This window comes from Psammomys obesus, unplaced genomic scaffold, assembly GCF_907164565.1.
Source record: "Psammomys obesus unplaced genomic scaffold, mPsaObe1.curated_primary_1811, whole genome shotgun sequence".
Lineage (NCBI taxonomy): Eukaryota > Metazoa > Chordata > Mammalia > Rodentia > Muridae > Psammomys > Psammomys obesus.
Window position 1 is genome coordinate 428985 of NW_026590172.1, and position 17682 is coordinate 446666.

General features: G+C 51.6%; 1 protein-coding gene across 1 annotated transcript in view; it reads left to right on the forward strand.

The window, feature by feature from the left end:
• Sh2b2 (SH2B adaptor protein 2) overlaps positions 1–9580 on the forward strand; it is a 13758-nt gene extending 4178 nt beyond the window's left edge. The window contains exons 2-8 of the mRNA XM_055606613.1: positions 1991–2092; positions 3909–4000; positions 5038–5129; positions 5218–5385; positions 5795–6003; positions 7907–8078; positions 8551–9580. Coding sequence (XP_055462588.1) covers positions 1991–2092; positions 3909–4000; positions 5038–5129; positions 5218–5385; positions 5795–6003; positions 7907–8078; positions 8551–8873 — 1158 coding nt within the window. The 3' untranslated portion in view covers positions 8874–9580. The remainder of the gene's footprint in view (positions 1–1990; positions 2093–3908; positions 4001–5037; positions 5130–5217; positions 5386–5794; positions 6004–7906; positions 8079–8550) is intronic.
• Positions 9581–17682: the final 8102 nt, after the last annotated feature.

Sequence of the window (17682 nt, forward strand, 5' to 3'; positions counted from 1 at the left end):
CCCAGTGAGGGGCTGGGGTGTGGCTCAGTGGTAGAGCCCCTGCCTAGCAAGCTTGAAGCCCTGGATTGTATCCCCGCACTAGGGGCGGAGGACAACTACAACTACATCAGGACAGATGGCCTCAGACACCAGGCTAAATGAAGGAACACAGCACCTTGAACCAGTGGGAACCCAGCTGAAAGCATCATTGAAAACCTGTCCCCTCTCCCTGCCCCCATGATGGCCAACCTCAGCCACAGGCTGGTGTGAAGATGGGATCAGCTAAGCCCATCAGTCACTGCTCCAAGCCCAGCCTGGGACCCACTGGAAAGTGTCCAGGGAAGCCAAGAATTCCCATCTAGCTGAGGCCCTTCCATTTCCTCCTCAGAAAGTCCCTGTCCCAGAGCCCAAGCCCTGCCAGGAATGTCAAGCCTTGGGCCAGTTCAGGGAGGTTCAGGGGGCAAAGGCAGGAGCTGTGGGGCAGAGCACAAAGGAGGCTTCACAGAACCCTTCTATGAGGCCCTGCTGACTCCCCTGACTTAACCCTGTGATGGCAGCATTGAAATGCTAGTTCCCTTCTGTCCATGCCTAGAGATGAGACCACACCCAGCTACAGAGCCCATTCTGAGGTGGGAGCTGTGCGCAGGAACGTCTCACCCAAAACAGGAAGCCCCCTTATTCTGGGAGCCATATACACCCCAGCCCCTCACTGGGGGATTCTAGGCAGGTGCTCCACCACTGAGCCACACCCCAGCCCCTCACTGGGGGATTCTAGGCAGGTGCTCCACCACTGAGCCACACCCCAGCCCCTCACTGGGGGATTCTAGGCAGGGGCTCCACCACTGAGCCACAGCCAGCCCCTCACTGGGGGATTCTAGGCAGGGGCTCCACCACTGAGCCACACCCAGCCCCTCACTGGGGGATTCTAGGCAGGGGCTCCACCACTGAGCCACACCCCAGCCCCTCACTGGGGGATTCTAGGCAGGGGCCCTACCACTGAGCCACACCCAGCCCCTCACTGGGGGACTCTAGGCAGGGGCTCTACCACTGAGCCACACCCAGCCCCTCACTGGGGGATTCTAGGCAGGGGCTCTACCACTGAGCCACACCCCAGCTCCTCACTGGGGGACTCTAGGCAGGGACTCTACCATGCACCTAAACCATCAAACCCAGCTCACCCCTCACAGCTTGCTTCATTTGATATAGTAGCTCACAAAACCCAAGCTTTCCTGAACTCACTATGTAGGTCTCTGTGCTATGATCTACATAGTGAATTCCAGGGCAGTCAAAGCTACATAGTGAAACCTGTCTCAAAAAGAAAAAAAAAAAAAGTTTTAAAATGCTAAGTGAGGAAGTTCACTTGTAGGACTGCAAAACTCAGGAAACTCAGGAAGGACTGCTCCAAGCCCATGCCAGCCTGAGCTACATAGTGGGTTCTAGGTCAGCCTGTTCCACAGATTGAGACCCTATTTCCAAAAACCAAGGGCTTGGGGCATGGTTCAGTGGTAGAGCCCCTGCCTAGAATCCCCCAATGAGGGGCAGGGGTGTGGCTCAGTGATAGAGACCTGCCTAGAATCCCCTAATGAGGGGCTGAGGTGTGGCTCAGTGGTAGAGCACTTGCTTAGGGTCCCCTAGTGAAGGGCTCCGTGGTAGAGAGCTTGCCCACTGCATGATGCCCTGGGCAAAATCCCCAATACCAAAAGGAAAGGGAAAAAGAGAAAGAAAGGAAAGGAAGAGAATGAAGGAAGGGATGCCAGGTAGCACCCACTGTTCACAGGGCTGGGGTTCATTGTTTGAGGACTCCGTAGGCTCTAGCTTACTGTGACCTTGCAAGGAGGGCTCTTTCAGCCTCCCTCAACTTTCCGAAGCTCTAAAATGGGCTTGAACACATTCACACTAGCATAACCATGGCAGTGTTGGCTGCCGGGACCCACATATGCTGGGAAGTGCAGAGAGGGCTTCCTGAGGCCTCCAAGCTGTTCCTCTCACCGTCCTCCCTCTGGCCTCCCAGGCTTCCAGACCCAAGGTCAGCATCCCCCTGTCGGCCATCATCGAGGTGCGAACCACCATGCCCCTGGAGATGCCTGAGAAGGACAACACATTTGTGCTCAAGGTGAGACCCCGCTACACCCCAAGGTCTGCAGTTGCCTCAGCCCTAGGGGTTACACAGCTCCAGCTCATGACAGGGTGCAAGGCAGTCCCTCAAAGGGAGCAATAAGGAGGGCATTCCCATGATAGGACCCCCCGACAGGTGTCCATCACCTAGGTAGGGCTTGAATCTGGGTCTCAATTCCAGAACCATGCATCCCCACATGATTGGCCACTTGGGTCTCCTCCCCTTCCTTCCTTCCTAATTACATTTGTTTTATTATTCTAAATTTTTTTTTTAGTTTTTTGACACAGGGTTTCTCTGTGTAGCCCTGGCTGTCCTTGAACTCTCTCTGTAGACCAGGCTAACCTTGAACTCACAGAGATCTGCCTGCCTCTGCCTCCTGAGTGCTGGGATTAAACGTGTGCGCCACCACCACGCAGCTACATTTATTTGCATGTTTGTGTGTCTGCACATGCTGCCGTGGTATGGTTATGAAGGTCAGAGGACAACTTTCAGGAGTCAGCTGACAGGGCTTTCTCCTTTTACCAGTGGGTTCCTCCTCCGGATTCAAACTCAGCTTGTCAAGCCCAGGGCAGCAGGCACCCTCACCCACCAAAACATTTCACCAGCACAGCCCTGTTCCCTATTTCTTCTTGAGTCAGAGTAAAGGCCATTACAGCTCCCTTCTCCTCTCCCTCTGGAGACAGACACACCCACCTCACACTGGTGGCTAGTTTGCTGAAGTTAGGCAAACGTCTTTAGGCTCAGGGAAGCAGAGTGTGGGAATTGGCCGATCCCTACAGAGGTCACAAAGACACAGAGGGTCGGTGGGGGCCACCCCTGTGGGTTTGGGAGCCTCCTGTTCCTTCTTCAGGCCCACAGCACTGGGATGGGCTCAGGGGGCTGCTAGGGTTGTGGTCATGGCTTCCCAGAAGGAACAAGACTATGAATCTGAGCCCTCTCCTGGAGACCCTGGTAACGCCTTGAAGCTGGGCAGAACCCCACCCTCTTTGGCAAGCTCTTATTGAGCTTGTGTTTCCACAAGCCACAAACTCTTTTATTCATTGGAAAAATGTGTGCCAAGTCTATGTCCTGAGTTGTCCCCTCAAGACTGGGAGCTGGGGACACAGCCCCTATCCATCTGCATTCTCAGCTACAGACTGGGTGGTCCTCGGGCACCCCTGAGGCAGAAGGACTTCTCTGCCATCCCCACTGTGAACCCATTTCCCCATTGGAAAGGGGAGGCACACTACCTTTTGACAGAGTACAGAAGACCGGGAACCGAGAACAGGGAGACTGAGCAGCTGGTGGTCCCAGCTTCCGGTCTTAGCACTGCTGCTGGCTGCTGTGTGAATTTTGAACAAGTTGCTCTGCCTCTGAACACCAGGCTTCCTGTGTATAAAATAAGGATTATGCAAAGCCTCCTTTCTAGGGTTGTGGAGAACTCAGCAGCCAAGGCACAGAGAGCACTGATCACCACATGGCCACAGCCGTAGATTTGCAGCCGTAGATTCGAAGTCACTAAAGGCTGCAGCTCTGTGACACACCAGCTGGCCTCCCCACTTGACTTGAACTGTGTCTGGGACTCCAGAGCATGGATGGAGCATGCTGGTTGTCCTGCCCCACACCCAGGGCCTCCAGAGCTGTGTCTCCTCCCCTGCATGGGCTGCAGCCCTGCACCCTGACTTGGGTGAACCCACTCCCCTCCCGTCTGTTCATACCCATGAGACCTAACATGGGGTGAGTGAAGCTATGTAAACCGTCCTGCTCACTGGCCCTGGGGTGCTGGGCCCCACCCTGAAGTGGGGGAGGCATTACCAGGGCCGCTCTTGTCCAGGTGGAGAATGGAGCGGAGTACATTTTGGAGACGATAGACTCGCTACAGAAGCACTCGTGGGTGGCTGACATCCAGGGCTGTGTGGATCCAGGGTGAGTACTCTGGAGGCCTGAGGATGGGGGATGGACAATGGAGGGGTGCCTTACCCCTTCCTTCCCAGAGTCCAGGCTACCAGGAAGGGCAAGTACTAAGGTAGAGCCAGCATTGGGTTTTCTCCAAAAGGGCAAGAGGATCAGGAGCCTAGGGCCATCCTCAGCCAAATAGCTAGTTCAAGGCTAGCCTGGGCTACATGAGCCCCTATCTCATAAAAAAAAATCAAACATCCTAAGCGTGTGCTCTATCAAACATGAGTGTGAGCGCTCGAGGGTGCGCACGTGTGCGCACACGAACACACACACACACACACACACACACATTACAAATAGGATTTGGGGGCTGGAGAGATGGCTCAGCAGTACTGCTTTTCCAGGGGATCTGATGACTCTGGCCTCCTGCAGCCTCATGCACCTGTCTACTCTCAGGCACACATGGGCACACATCATTTTTGCAGAAAAGAGTTGAATCTTGATGAGGAAGCTGGGAGGCTGGGAGGCTATGGAGGCACAGTTGGCACTTCTGGCCAGTTGTGTACAGGAAGAGGGCGACTCCACTGTCCAGGAAAGATGGCCGGGATGAGTGGATGTCACCCGGCTGAGCACTTGGCAACAGTTTCTCTAGCTAATAGGATGAGGGTGGGGCTGCTTTCTAATTAACAGATTCATTTTAATAAAGCTCAGTTGAGCCCTGAGGGCCTTATAGCCATCATCCCCAAAGTGCTTGCCAATTGCTCCCATTACTCTGGTGCCCACCGATTCCAGAGACATTCCCACAGCGGCCAGACCTTTTTCTGTGGAATTTTAGAGCTGGGAGTGTCTCCAAGGGGCTGCCCAGGCTCTACCAATCACCACACTGTCCCCCACTGGAAGGTATCCGTGGGCTCCCAGGAACAAGCCACAACCAAGGGAACACTACGTTCACGGCAGCTTCCGTGGCTGGTGGCTCACACCGTGGCTACAGAGGGTGAGGGAGTGGACAGGACTTGATTCCCTGCCCAGGCCCCGTGGCCAGGCGTGCTCTGCCTTCTCCACAGGGACAGTGAGGAAGACACAGGGCTGTCCTGTGCTCGGGGAAGCTGTCTGAGCAGCCGTGTGACCTCCTGTAGCTGTGAGCTCCTGACAGACGGTAGGTGGAGTAGCACAGGCTGGATCAGGGGGACTGTGCTGGAGGGCAGTTAAGAGACACGCTTCTCCCTCTATTTCCCCTGCTGCAGACATGTCCCAGCCCCCAGAGACAGCCACAGCGGTGGGCGCAGTGGTGACGGCCCCGCACAGCCGAGTTCGAGACCCTGTGGGAGAGTCACTGGCCCATGTGCCCCTGGAGACTTTCCTTCAAACCCTGGAGTCTTCAGGTGGTGGTGTCAGTGACAGCAATAATACAGGTACCACTGGGTCCCCAGCTCCCTCAACAGGGACCCTTTGGGGCCTCAGAAGGGTGACATTTCAATCTGTTGGGCTTTTCTCAGCCAGCACGGCCGCCTAGCCTTTCCCACCGTGCCTGGCTTTTGTAGAGTCATAGACCTGGGGGTGAGGCAAGGGTGGATCAACACTCAGGAGGCTGAAGCAAGATCTGCACGGATTCAAGACTAGCCTGGGCTACATAGTGAGACACAGCAAAAAGAAGAGAGAGAAATGGAGGGAAGGAAGTTGTTCGTACAGATAGAGGCGCAAAAAGAAGGGTTGCTGGCACAAGCCTGTGATCCCGGCACTTAGGTTGTAGAGACAGGAGTTCATTCCCTCAATTGTCTTCCTTCTGCCCTTTTGTGCCTCGTGCTATCATGATCCACCCAGGGGACGAAGGAGCTGAGCTGGACGCCAGTGCTGAGGCTGAGCTGGAACTCTCCGACTACCCCTGGTTCCATGGGACATTGTCCCGTGTGAAGGCCGCTCAGCTGGTCCTGGCTGGTGGGCCCCGGAGTCACGGCCTCTTTGTGATCCGGCAAAGCGAGACTCGGCCTGGGGAGTGTGTGCTGACCTTTAACTTCCAGGGCAAGGCCAAGGCAAGTGTGGGCATGCTCGGACATGCGGGCATGTGGTGGGGGTGGAAGGGGAGAACAGCCTGTCCTGGTGGAGGTGGATTGAGGTAGCCCAGGACCTAAGGCTCATCACCTGCTGTGACCAAGACTCAAAAAGCAAGTCTCTGAAGTTACCATTGCAGCCAGATGCACTTGCCTATAGTCCCAGGGCTTCAGAAGCTGAGGCAGGAGGATTGTCATGAGTGTGAAACCAGCTTGGGCTACAGAGTGAGTTCCAGGACAGCCAGAGTTACAAAGACAAATTCTGTCTCAAAAAACAAAAACAAAGTCCAAACACCAGGTGCCTCTCCCAGGAGCAGCCTGTACCTACACTTGGGTATCTTTCATCTGAGGCATCATTTTCTTCTAACCCTAATGCCTACAGCCTATATAAAATATCTGTAATTAAATCTCCAACAACAACAATCCCCAAGTCAGGATTTGATGCTGCATACCTGTAATCTCAGCACCCAGTAGAGTTCAAGGTCATTCTTGGCTTCATGTTGAATTCAAACCCAGCCTGTGTTACATAAGACTCTGCCTCTAAACAAACAAACAAACAAGGGCCTGGCAAGAAAGGTCTCCTGTGAAAGCACTCAAAGCCAAGCTTTCCGACCTGAGTTTGATTCCCAGGCACACACGATGGAAGGAGAGAAGTGACTCTTACAAGTTGTCCTCTGACCTCCAAAATAGAATGTGGCACTCCCACATATGAACACATAAAAATAAACAAGCAAATAAATAAATGTTATCTTAGAAATCAATAAAAATGAAAAAGAAGACAAAGGTCAGGCAGTTTGGGACATGACAGTATGGCAGGAACGTGCAGGAACCATAGTGCCCTGCCCCAGCTCACCCCACGTTCCCGAAAAGGAAGTAGACTCAGCCTTAGGTGTTTCCAGAGTGTCATTCCCAGCAGCCCTCATAGCTTCACAGGCTCCTGCCCTTGACCTGCAGCTGCAGGTCACTTCAGACCAGACCTCCAGCAGCCCTCCGACATGCTCTCGGCTGTCCTGGCCCAGCTGTGTGTGGTGGAGGTTGGGCCTCCCCAGGGACACCACCATGTCAATTCCTCTGACAACAGGGCACTTAATGTCACTCCTGGTGACTGGTAATTGACATCTTGGCTGACACTACTAAAGGGCTTATCTCACTGTGACATGCCCAAGCCTGGGGCTAGGATAGTACCCTGTCCACCAGGGCCCACAGAGGGGAGGGGAGCAAGACAGGCATGAGTCCACCTGTCCTCTCTTCTAGCCAGGCTGCTCTTGTCTCAGAGAGTGCAGAGTAGGGCTGACACCAGACACCTGTGGCTCCTACTAAAGACCATGGGTCTAAAGCTCCTTACACACAGCTCCCTGCCTCAGAGACCCAGAGAGGAACCAGTCATTGCTAATAGGCACATGCCAATATTCCACACCTCTCAGCTACATGAGACCCTCTCTTCAAGACAAAACAGTTATGCCAAAAGAAAAATTGATTCACCAGGCAGTGTTGACACACAGCACACACCTTTAACCCCAGCCCTCAGGAGGCAGGGGCAGGCAGATTTCTGTGAGTTCAAGCCCGCCTCGTCTACAGAGTGAGTTCCAGGACAACCAGGGTTACACAGAGAAACCGTGTCTCAAAAGAACAAGAACAAGAAGGACAGCAGACAGATTCCAGTGTAGGAGCAGATGTTTGCAGCACTCCCAGCCTTGTTCTCTTGGACCCATCCCCCATACTGGCCACATGAGTGGCCCACACCCAGATAGAACCCAGATAGGATGATACAGTCCAATAAAGCCAATGGAGTGACGGATGGTCCTCCAGCAACCCACAAAGGCACTTGCCAGGCAGGTAGTTGGTACAGGACCCCATCACTGACCATTCCCCTCTGTGCCCACAGCACCTTCGCCTGTCTCTGAACGGTCACGGCCAGTGCCATGTCCAGCATCTGTGGTTCCAGTCTGTGTTTGATATGCTTCGACACTTCCACACCCACCCCATACCCTTGGAGTCGGGAGGCTCTGCTGACATCACCCTAAGAAGCTATGTGCGTGCCCAAGGTCCCCCTCCCGGTAAGATGCCACCACCTGGAGCCTCATGTGTGGCTCAGTCCATAGAAGGTTTGTCTAGTATGCTCAGGGCCTGGATTTGATCCCCGTAAACGAGGTGTTGGGGTGCACTTCTGTAGATCCAGCGCTCTGGAGATCAAAGCCCTTCCCGGCAGCACAGTGACTTACAGGCCATGGGATATGTTAGACCGGGTCTCCGAACCCTTCACCTGGACATTCGGGGTAGATTCCATGAGCCCTGCAAGGTTGGAGTTCAGCACCCGGCTTTCACGGTTGCACTGGTGGGGCGTTAGCCTAGGCTGGAAAGGCACGTATGGTTGTGCACTATCACCTGACTTCTGCCAGGGCCCCAAGGTCGGGACCGCACCATCCCTCCTGGGGTTCTCCACACCTGTCTGACGCTGGCCCCTTTGAAGGGTGAAGTGTGCCCAGGTGCCCAGGGCTGGATGTTGACCAGCATGGCCTCTCATTGCAGACCCAGGACCAGTGCCCAGCTCTGCGGCTCCAGGCCCCTCCTGCTGGACGGAGCCAGCTGGCCACTACTTCTCCAGCCTGGCCACAGCCACCTGCCCACCCACCTCACCCTCCAATGGTGCTGGAGCATCGTCGTCATCCGGCTCATCATCTTCAGCCACGTCCATACCCCCGCGCCTGGCCGAGGGGCCACTAAGTGTGCGCAGCCGCAGCAACAGCGCGGAGCACCTCCTGGAGGCTGCATCTTCAGGAGCCGCCGAGGAAGCCACTGAGGCCACGCTGGGCCGCACTCGAGCTGTGGAGAACCAGTACTCCTTTTATTAGCTGCCTCGCCTATTCCCCACGGGTGCCATGCACATCCCAGCAGGCCAACACCTGTGATTTGTCCTGCCCACCAACAGTCAGGCTAGCCCATGATGGTCAGCAACACCTAAGAATGGCTGGACACACCTACTCATGGTCTATCATGCCCAAAACAGCTGGCCAGCTAGCCACTTCAGACCCCAGGGGCCCACTGTAACCATCTATGGCAGGCCAAGGCTATATCCATGGTCAAACCCATGATGGCCCTCCAATGATTTCAAGCCCCACCCACTGGTGGTTGGCCACGCCCAGCAGCAGCTATTTCTGTGAGGTCCGACGAATCCATGGCAGGCAGCTCACTGACAGCTAACCACATTTGGTGACTTCAGGCCGTGCCCACTGGTAGTCGGTTACCCCCACAGCGGCATGGTCGACCCACTGGGTGCCTTCTTTGCCCAAGGGCAGCAAGCCACGCCTATTCATGGTCTATGAAGCCCATGAAGGCCTACCCATTGATTCCTAACAACCTCAGGCCCTGCCCACCACATACTCCAGTAGCCTGACCAGGCTGTGATCAGGTTGGTCACTCTCATCAAGCGGACCTGCCAGCGGTCCGCCCAGCCCGGGACAGCCTGCCACACCCACCAGCCTCAGCCCAATGCTGGGTGGGGGAAGGGAAGCCAAGCTCTTCAGTGAAGACAAACATTATTAAAGAGCCTGTTTTAGGGACTGCACCCTGCTGTACTGTCGTCTTTCGCCGTCGCTATCACCACAGAGAAGGCAGTGGAACTGCTGCACAGCCATGGGCTTGCTCAGCCAGAGCTCCGGAGAGGCAGCTTGGGGTGGGGCATGGACTTGAGGAGAGGACTTAAGTGGAACTGGAAGAGAAAGATAATTTGAAGAATGAAGCCAGAGCTGGAGACAAGGCTCTTAATTGGTAGAGTGCCTGTGACCGGCCTGTGGGGCTTCCTGGGTTCCATCCCCAGTACCCCATAAACAGGATGTGATAGTGCGTGCCTGACATTCCAGCACCTCAAAGGTGGGAGTAGGAAGATCAGAAGTTCAAGGCCGTTCTCAGATAAACAGAAAATTTGAGGTCACCCTGAACTACATGAGACCCTGTCTCAAAAATGAAGAGCAGGGAGAGAAGAGGAGACACTCACAGGCAGTGGATGGCTTGAATGCCAAGGTGAGGAGTTGAGTAGTGAGAAGTTCCAACAGTAAGGATGTCATTGGGCAAGTCAACAAAGGCCTTCCAGGGTGGACTGAGTGCCTGGACAGGAACTCCCCATCTTAGCCTGTTAGGGGGTTAAGGGATAGGAGACACGGGGTGTCCCAGCCCTGATGCAGATGGTTTAGACATGGCCTCGAGGGACTGCCCATGTCCACCCAAAAACAGCCACAGCTGACATCCTCCAGCTTGCTCACGTAGCCACCTCTGAGAAAGACCCTTGTCCCAAAGAGCCAAGGTTTATCTCTCCTTCCCAAGTCAGACCCTCAGACAAATCATCCCCCGGCCCTTGCAGAGCTCAAGTCAGCGATGTACATCACAGACCCCAAACAGCTAAAAAACACCGGAGTGGCAGCCAAGACACCCACAGCTGCTTCCTCAAAAGGGGTGTGCGAATACCCGGGTGGCTCCGGGGCTTTGCCAATTGCAGCTGCCAGGAAATGACAGTACACTGCTAAGCACAGGCAAGGAGAAATGTGAGCACAGTGCTTAGTCAGCTTCCAGCACCTCCATTTGGTGGTAGCTGGAGCCCCACAGTGCTGAGCCAATGACAGGCCTCCATCTTGCCTGAAAAGAAGAGGGGGTCTGGAGCAAAATATGGAGGACACTGCTGGTTGTTGGGTACCTGTTTGGGTGCCAGGAACTGAACCCAGGTCTTCCTCAAGAGCTGGAAGCTCTCTCTCTCTTTCTCTCTCTCTTTCTCTCCAGCCCCCTGTGGCGGCATCCTTAGGTTAAGCTGGATCCAGGAGGCAATATGTGAGAGATAACAAGGTGACCCTTCCGCTCTCCCAGAGGTCATAGCAGAAAGAGTACAAGCAAGCAGGAAAGTAATGGACTCTCTCTAATAGAGTGTGACACCAAGGCAAGGCAGACCCTCATGCCTGTCACTCACAGTGCTGCCCTCGGGGACCACAGCAGTGGCACAGCTGGCAGGGCATCTCTAAGGTGTCATGTTTGTCCCTCAATGAGCATTTCAGATCCCTGGCTGTGTGCCAGGCAAGGCTCATGGGACAACGGGGCGGACAGCCAGACCAAGACGTTGCTGCATGGGGCCAAGCGCAAAGGGCTGGGCTGAGCCCCGGGGCCACATGTGCTCTGCCTGCTGATGCCGGGAATTGGAGGAGGAGACTTCAAGTTCAAGGGGCAGCAGCTGGAGAGGGCCCCAAATGCCAGGCCAGAGACTTTGGTTGGAAAGAGAATGCAATCAGAGTGTCTGTGCCAATTAGAAATGATAGCTAATGTCTGGGGATACGGTTCAGTTGGTAGAAGGCTTTGCCTACCACACACAAAGCCTGGGTTTCACCCACAGCACCATGTACACTTGCTGTGATGGCAAATGTCTGTAATCTCACACTCAGAACTGGAGGCAGGAAGATCAGAAGTTCAGGATTATCCTCAACTACATAGTGAGCTTGAGGCCAGCCTGGGCTACCTTAGCTATATCTCAGAACAGCAAGAGCTAGTGAGCAACAGAGATCCAGAGGGAAAGAGGAAAGAGGGAAAGGGAGAGGGAGGAGGAAAGAGAAGGAGGGAGGGACAGAGAGACAGAGAGAGAGAGAGAGAGAGAGAGAGAGAATAAGTGAGGCATGTATATAATTGGAACACTCAGGAAGCAAAAGATCACAGGTTCAAGGCCAGCGTGGGCTACTTCTCTAGATGCTGTCTCAATAAGAATTGGGGTTGCTCAAGAGATAACCAACTGCTTAAGAGCACTGGTTGTTTTCCCAGAGGACCCAGGTTTGATTTCTAGTACCTCCGTTGTGGCTCACAACCATCTTTAACTCCAGTTCAAGGGGATCCAGTGTCCTCTACTGGCCTCCTCAGACACTGCATACATGTACAGACACACATGTGGGCCCAAAAAATGCATAAAATAAAATAAATATTTTTAAATAAGAGAGCTCTCTGTCAGGGTGGCACAAGCCTGAAATCCTGGGACTTGGGAGGGAGGGAGGGATAAAAGGATCAAGGTTCAAGGTCATCCTTGACCACATAGAAGTTGGAGACTACCAGCCTGGGCTACAAGAGACCCTACCTCAAACAAAGAGAACTGATTCCTGCAAGAAAAGTATCACAAATGACCAATAACTATTTTAAAATGCAAATTCAAACTGCTTCGAGATACTGCCTCACCCAAGTCAGAATGGCTCTCATCAGAAATCTGCCAAGTGTTAGAGAAAGTGTGGAGAGAGAGGAAACCTTATTCACTGCTGTTGGGGGTGCAAATTAGGACAGCCAGTGGAAATCAGTTGTGAGGCTCCTCAAAACATTAAAAATAGAATTACCATGTGACCTGGCTATTTCACTCTTGGCACAGCCCCAGAGAACCCTGTACCCCACCACAGAGACGGCTGCATCCCCATGCCCTTGACCCTTTGTTCACTATAGCAAAGAACTAGAGCCAGGCGTGCACACCTGTAATCCCAGCACTCGGGGAAGCAGAGGAAGGCAGATCTCTGTAAGTTTGAGGCCAGCCTGGTCTACTAAACAAGTCCAGGACAGCCAGGGCTGCACAAAGAAACCCAGTCTCAAGAAGAAAAGGGAGAAAGAGAAGGAGAAAAAAGAAAACAAAAAAGAACTGGAACCAACCTAATTTTCTGTCCACGGGAGACCAGATCATGACAGTCTGATACACACATAAAATGGGAATACTGTTTGTCTCTAAAGAAAAATAGAATAGGGCTGGAGAGATGGCTCGGAGGTTAAGAGCTCTCTCTGGCTGCTCTTCCAAAGGTCCTGAGTTCAATTCCCAACAACCACATGGTGGCTCACAACCATCTGTAGTGAGATCTGGTGTTCTCTTCTGGTGTTCAGGCACACATGCAGGCAGAATACTGCATTAATAATAAATAAATAAATAAATATTTTTAAAAAGAATAAAAAATTTCAGGAAGTGGATATATTTGAAATGTATAATATTGAGGAAACGTAATCGCAGAAAGAAAGAAAAAAATGTTCTCCCTCATACATAGTTCCTAGCCTGTAACTGATACGTGGAAACAAGTGCACATGTGTGCAGAGTGGGAGCACATAGTGACGAGAACAGAGAAGGGGTTATCAGGGGGTGAGGATGGGTGGGACATGGGAAAAACACAAGAAAGACTTCAGAAAGCTAATTACCTTTTGGTTCTGATTCTGTCATGGATTTTTTGGTTTTGTGTGTGTGCTGGATAAATGCATTAAATGTAATTGTTGGTGAAATGTAGCAAACAGGGCTAACTGTGTCACCCTGGCTGGCCTGGCACTCAGAGATCTGCCTGCCTCTGCCTCATGCTTGGATAAAAGGTGCGCACCACTTCGCCGGGCTGTGGAGTGGCTGCTCTAACTACATAGAGGTTCGTTGAGCTGTGTAGACTTTGGATCTGGGCCAGAGCCTGTTTGAGCGGTTATGTTAATCACGCTGCACGACATTTTTTATTTGCAAGTTCTTTATAATAAAGTGATTTTTATACGTTAAAGAAAAAGAAAGAAAATCAATAAGAAAACTGGTGAGAGGTTATGAGGCTCTGGGGGAGGCAGTTATTGCTTAATGGTGACTAGGCTTCTGCCTGGGGTGACAAAAGGGTTTTGAAATGGCCAGTGGGGACTGTTACACAACCTCACAAATGCCATTAACGTCACCGGCTTTACTGTCCTCTTTTGTCTCTGGGGACAAGTGCCTAGACCCCGAGTAGGTGCCTGAAACCCTCCATATAGCGTATGTTTCCTGTACATGCACACATGATAAATTTTAACTTCTAAATCTTAGGTAATAAGGGCTGGCAAGATGGCTCAGTGGGTTAAGGTACTTGCTGCCAAACTCAGTGACCTGAATTCTGTCCCCGGACCCACATGGTGGATGGGGAGAACTGACTCCTATTGTCTTCTATCTGCCCTCTCTAAACAAATGAAATGGAATAAAATTTTTAATTAGGCACAATGAGAGATCAGCAGTAATTAAAAATAAATAGAAAATAGTATACTGTTATCATAAAAGTTAGTCTCTCCCCCCTCCCTCTTCCCTCCCTCAGTTTGGAGACACTGGCTGTCCTGGACTCACTCTGTAGACCAGGCTGGCCTTGAACTCAGAGAGATGCTCCTGCTTCTGCCTCCTGAGTGCTGGGGTTAAAGGTGTGAGCCACCACCGCCTGGCTACAACTTCTTTTTATGATTTTATTTTATTTATGTGGGTGTGTATACATGTATGTGTGTGTCTGTGTGGGTGTATGATCACAAGTGTATGCAGATGATGACAGAGGCCAGAGGCGAGCCAGATCTCTTGGAGTGAGAGTTATAGGAACTACCATCATCTGGTGGTAGAATCTGAACTCAGGTCCTCATGACTGGGCTGCAAGAGACCTCAGCCCTGGGTCATCTCCACAGTCTGTGCTGCACTCTTTTTCAATAACTGAAAGGGATCTAGGAACCATTATACACTGCAGCCCCAGATGCTGTGGGAAAGCTGAGGCAGAAAAGCCCAGCACTTAGAGGGTTGGAAGGAGTTCAAGGTCATCCTCAGTAGCACAGGGAAATTGAGGTCAGTCAGGACTTCATGAAAACCTCTCTCAAATAAGCAAAAAAAAAAAAAAAAAAAAAAAAAGTAGTTGGGAAAAAAAGATAAGGAAGACAATAAACATCTTCATCATAAGTGATGCAATCAAGAAGACAGTTGAAAAACAAGAAACAAGCTCTGGCTTACTCGGCACTCATGAGGCTAGAGTTTCAGGATAGCCTGAGCTATATATCAAGACATTGTCTCAAACAAGGCAGGAAAAGAAATACTTTATAATGAGAATTTCAGAGCCAATCCAACAAGTACATGACTTACCAAGGATGGATCCAGGCTGATCTGGCATCCCAACATCCACCCAGCTTGCTTCAAGTACTATAAGAGTGAAAAAAGACAAAGGCTAGTCATGTAGTTCAACAGTTCAGCACCTACCTAGAACTCCCCAGTAAGGGGCTGGGGTTGTAGCTTAGTGGTAGAGCCCCTGCCTAGAATCCCCCAGTGAAGGGCTGGGATGCGGCTCAGTGGTCACCTGCCTAGAATCCCCCAGTGAGGGGCTGGGCTGTGGATCAGCTTAAGAACCCTTGCCTACCATGTCCAAGGCACTGGGCTCCATCTCCAACCCCATACAAGAGATGAGTACCCGGAGAAGAGGATGGAGGACTGGGGTCAGGCTGAGCTACTTGAGTATGGCAGGCAGTGCTTCTGCGCTGTGTTGGAAAGCTAGACACATTTGTGCAGCTGAGGAAGAGGACTGCTAGCTGCTAGTTCTATGAAAAAGCTAAGGTCACCTGTGAACTCAGGGTAGGAAGGGCTACATTGGGAGAGGCCATCTTGAGGATTCCCTGAGGGTCCATCACCAGACATTCCTCAGAGTGATCCAGCATGGCATCCCTGAAGGATAAAGTCCTGGCAAGTGAGTGAGTCAGCTCTATCGTTTGGCAGGATCCATCTCACACCTCTTCCTGCATCCTTCTTTCTGCCCCTACTGCTGTCAGTAGGGGTGCTGGCAAGAAAGAGAACTGAAAAGTCTTAGCCCTTTTAAGGCAAATGGTTCCCCTGACACATCCTGGCCACCATACAAGTCTCTACATAGCCCTTGCAGGTGGAGCTTAACCATGGGAGGCCTGAGGCTAGGCAGAGAGCCCTGGCTTTTCTGGAGGGCAGAAAACCTTCCAGGATCCTCCTCTCTTCCAGGAAGGCTAAGGAAAGGCAAATTCCAGTCTCCATCCTCCTCACTAGTGCCCTCCCCCACTCTGTGTTTAGTGTTGTTATTTTGAGACAGGATATCTCTGTGTAGCCTTGGCTGTCCTAGTCTCACTTTGTAGACCTGGTTGGCCTTGAACTCACAGAGATCCACTTGCCCCTGCCTCCCCAAGTGCTGGGATTATAGACATGTGCCTCTCTCTCTCTCTCTCTCTCTCTCTGTGTGTGTGTGTGTGTGTGTGTATGTGTGTGTGTGTGTGTGTGTCTGTCTGTCTGTTTGTCTCATAATATTTTGAGACAGGGCCTCATGTAGCATGAACTGCCCTTGACCTCACTGTATTTAGAGATGACCTTGAACTTCAAATCCTGCTTCTACCTCCCCAGTACTGAGTTAGGAGCCTGGCCCTTCACACAGGTTCTCCATTTTCCCTTGACCCATCCTGGGGCTCTTACTTCTGCCCTTATGTGAATAACAAACAGCCTGTACCTAAAAAGAGCTGTTCATGTCATCAGCCAAATCTGCGGGGGTTTGCTGGACACTCTGGAATGGTTTTGAGTCACAAGTAGATCTGAGGGTTAGATGTAATGTAACCCCATGTAACCCCAGCACTTAGAAGGCTGAGACAACAGGGTCATGAGTTCCAGGCCAGCTTGAGCTACGTTAAACACAAAGTGACAGAGGACACAAATTCCCCATCTTTTGCAACATTGTGTCAACCCTGGGGCACTGTCAACAGGAAGGCCATCACCAGATGGGGTCTCTAGTCCTCCCAACTCCTCAGCTATGACGCCAATGAGCCTTCCTTTCTCTCTCCTATCCTCCCTCCTTTATTTCTTTTTTTTTTTAAAGATTTTATTTATTCATTATGTATATAATGTTCTACCTGCATGTATAGCTGCTGGCCAGAAGAGGGCACCAGATCTCAGTATAGTGGTTATGAGCCACCACATGGTTGCTGGGAATTGAACTCAGGACATCAGGAAGAACAGCCAGTGCTCTTAACCTCTGAGCCATCTCTCCAGCCTCCTTTCTTTCTTTTTTATATAGGGCAGCGATTTTCAACCTGTGGGTCATGACCCCTTTGGGGGTTAAACTACCCTTTCACAGGGGTCGCCTAAGACCATAGGAAAACAGATATTTACACTGCAATTTATATCAGTAGCAAGTCACACTTATGAAGTAGCAAGGAAAATAATCTTATGGTTGGGGGGTCACCAACCATGAAGGGGCTCAGCATTAGAAAAGTTGAGAACACTGACTTAGGCTGTCATAGAGGCTGGCCTTCAACTCTCGATGTAGCATGAGGGCCTTAAATCACCCTCGTGCCTACACATCTCAAATGCCTGGATTAGAGCTGTGCTGCTACCATGACTGAGGGACTGAACCCGGGCTCTATGCATACTAGAGGAGCCTTACTCTTCCAACTGGGCTATATCTCCAGCCTCTGATTTACTAGGCTGTTTGTCTTTTGTTTGGGGTGAATCTTTTTTTTTTTTTTTTTTTTTTTTTGACAAGGTATCACTATATTCCGTTAGTTTTCCTGGAATTCCCTATGTAGACCAGGCTGACCTTGAACTCACAGAGATCTGCCTGCCCCTGTCTTTTCAGTGCTAAATGTAAAAGCATGTGTTATGTCATCATGTCCAGCTTGTTTGATTTTGAGAGAAGGACTCATATATTCAAGGCTGGCTTTGAACTCCTGATCCTCCTATTTTGACCTCCACAGTGCTGGGATTATAACATGCCACCACTCCTGACACTGTTTTCATTTTTAAAATTTCATGGTGTGTGTGTGTGTGTGTGTGTGTGTGTGTGTGTGTGTGTGTGTGTGACAATACACAGAAGACCACTTTTGGAAGTCAGGTGCCTCCTCCCACAGTTTGCAGCCTGAGGATCAAATTCAGTT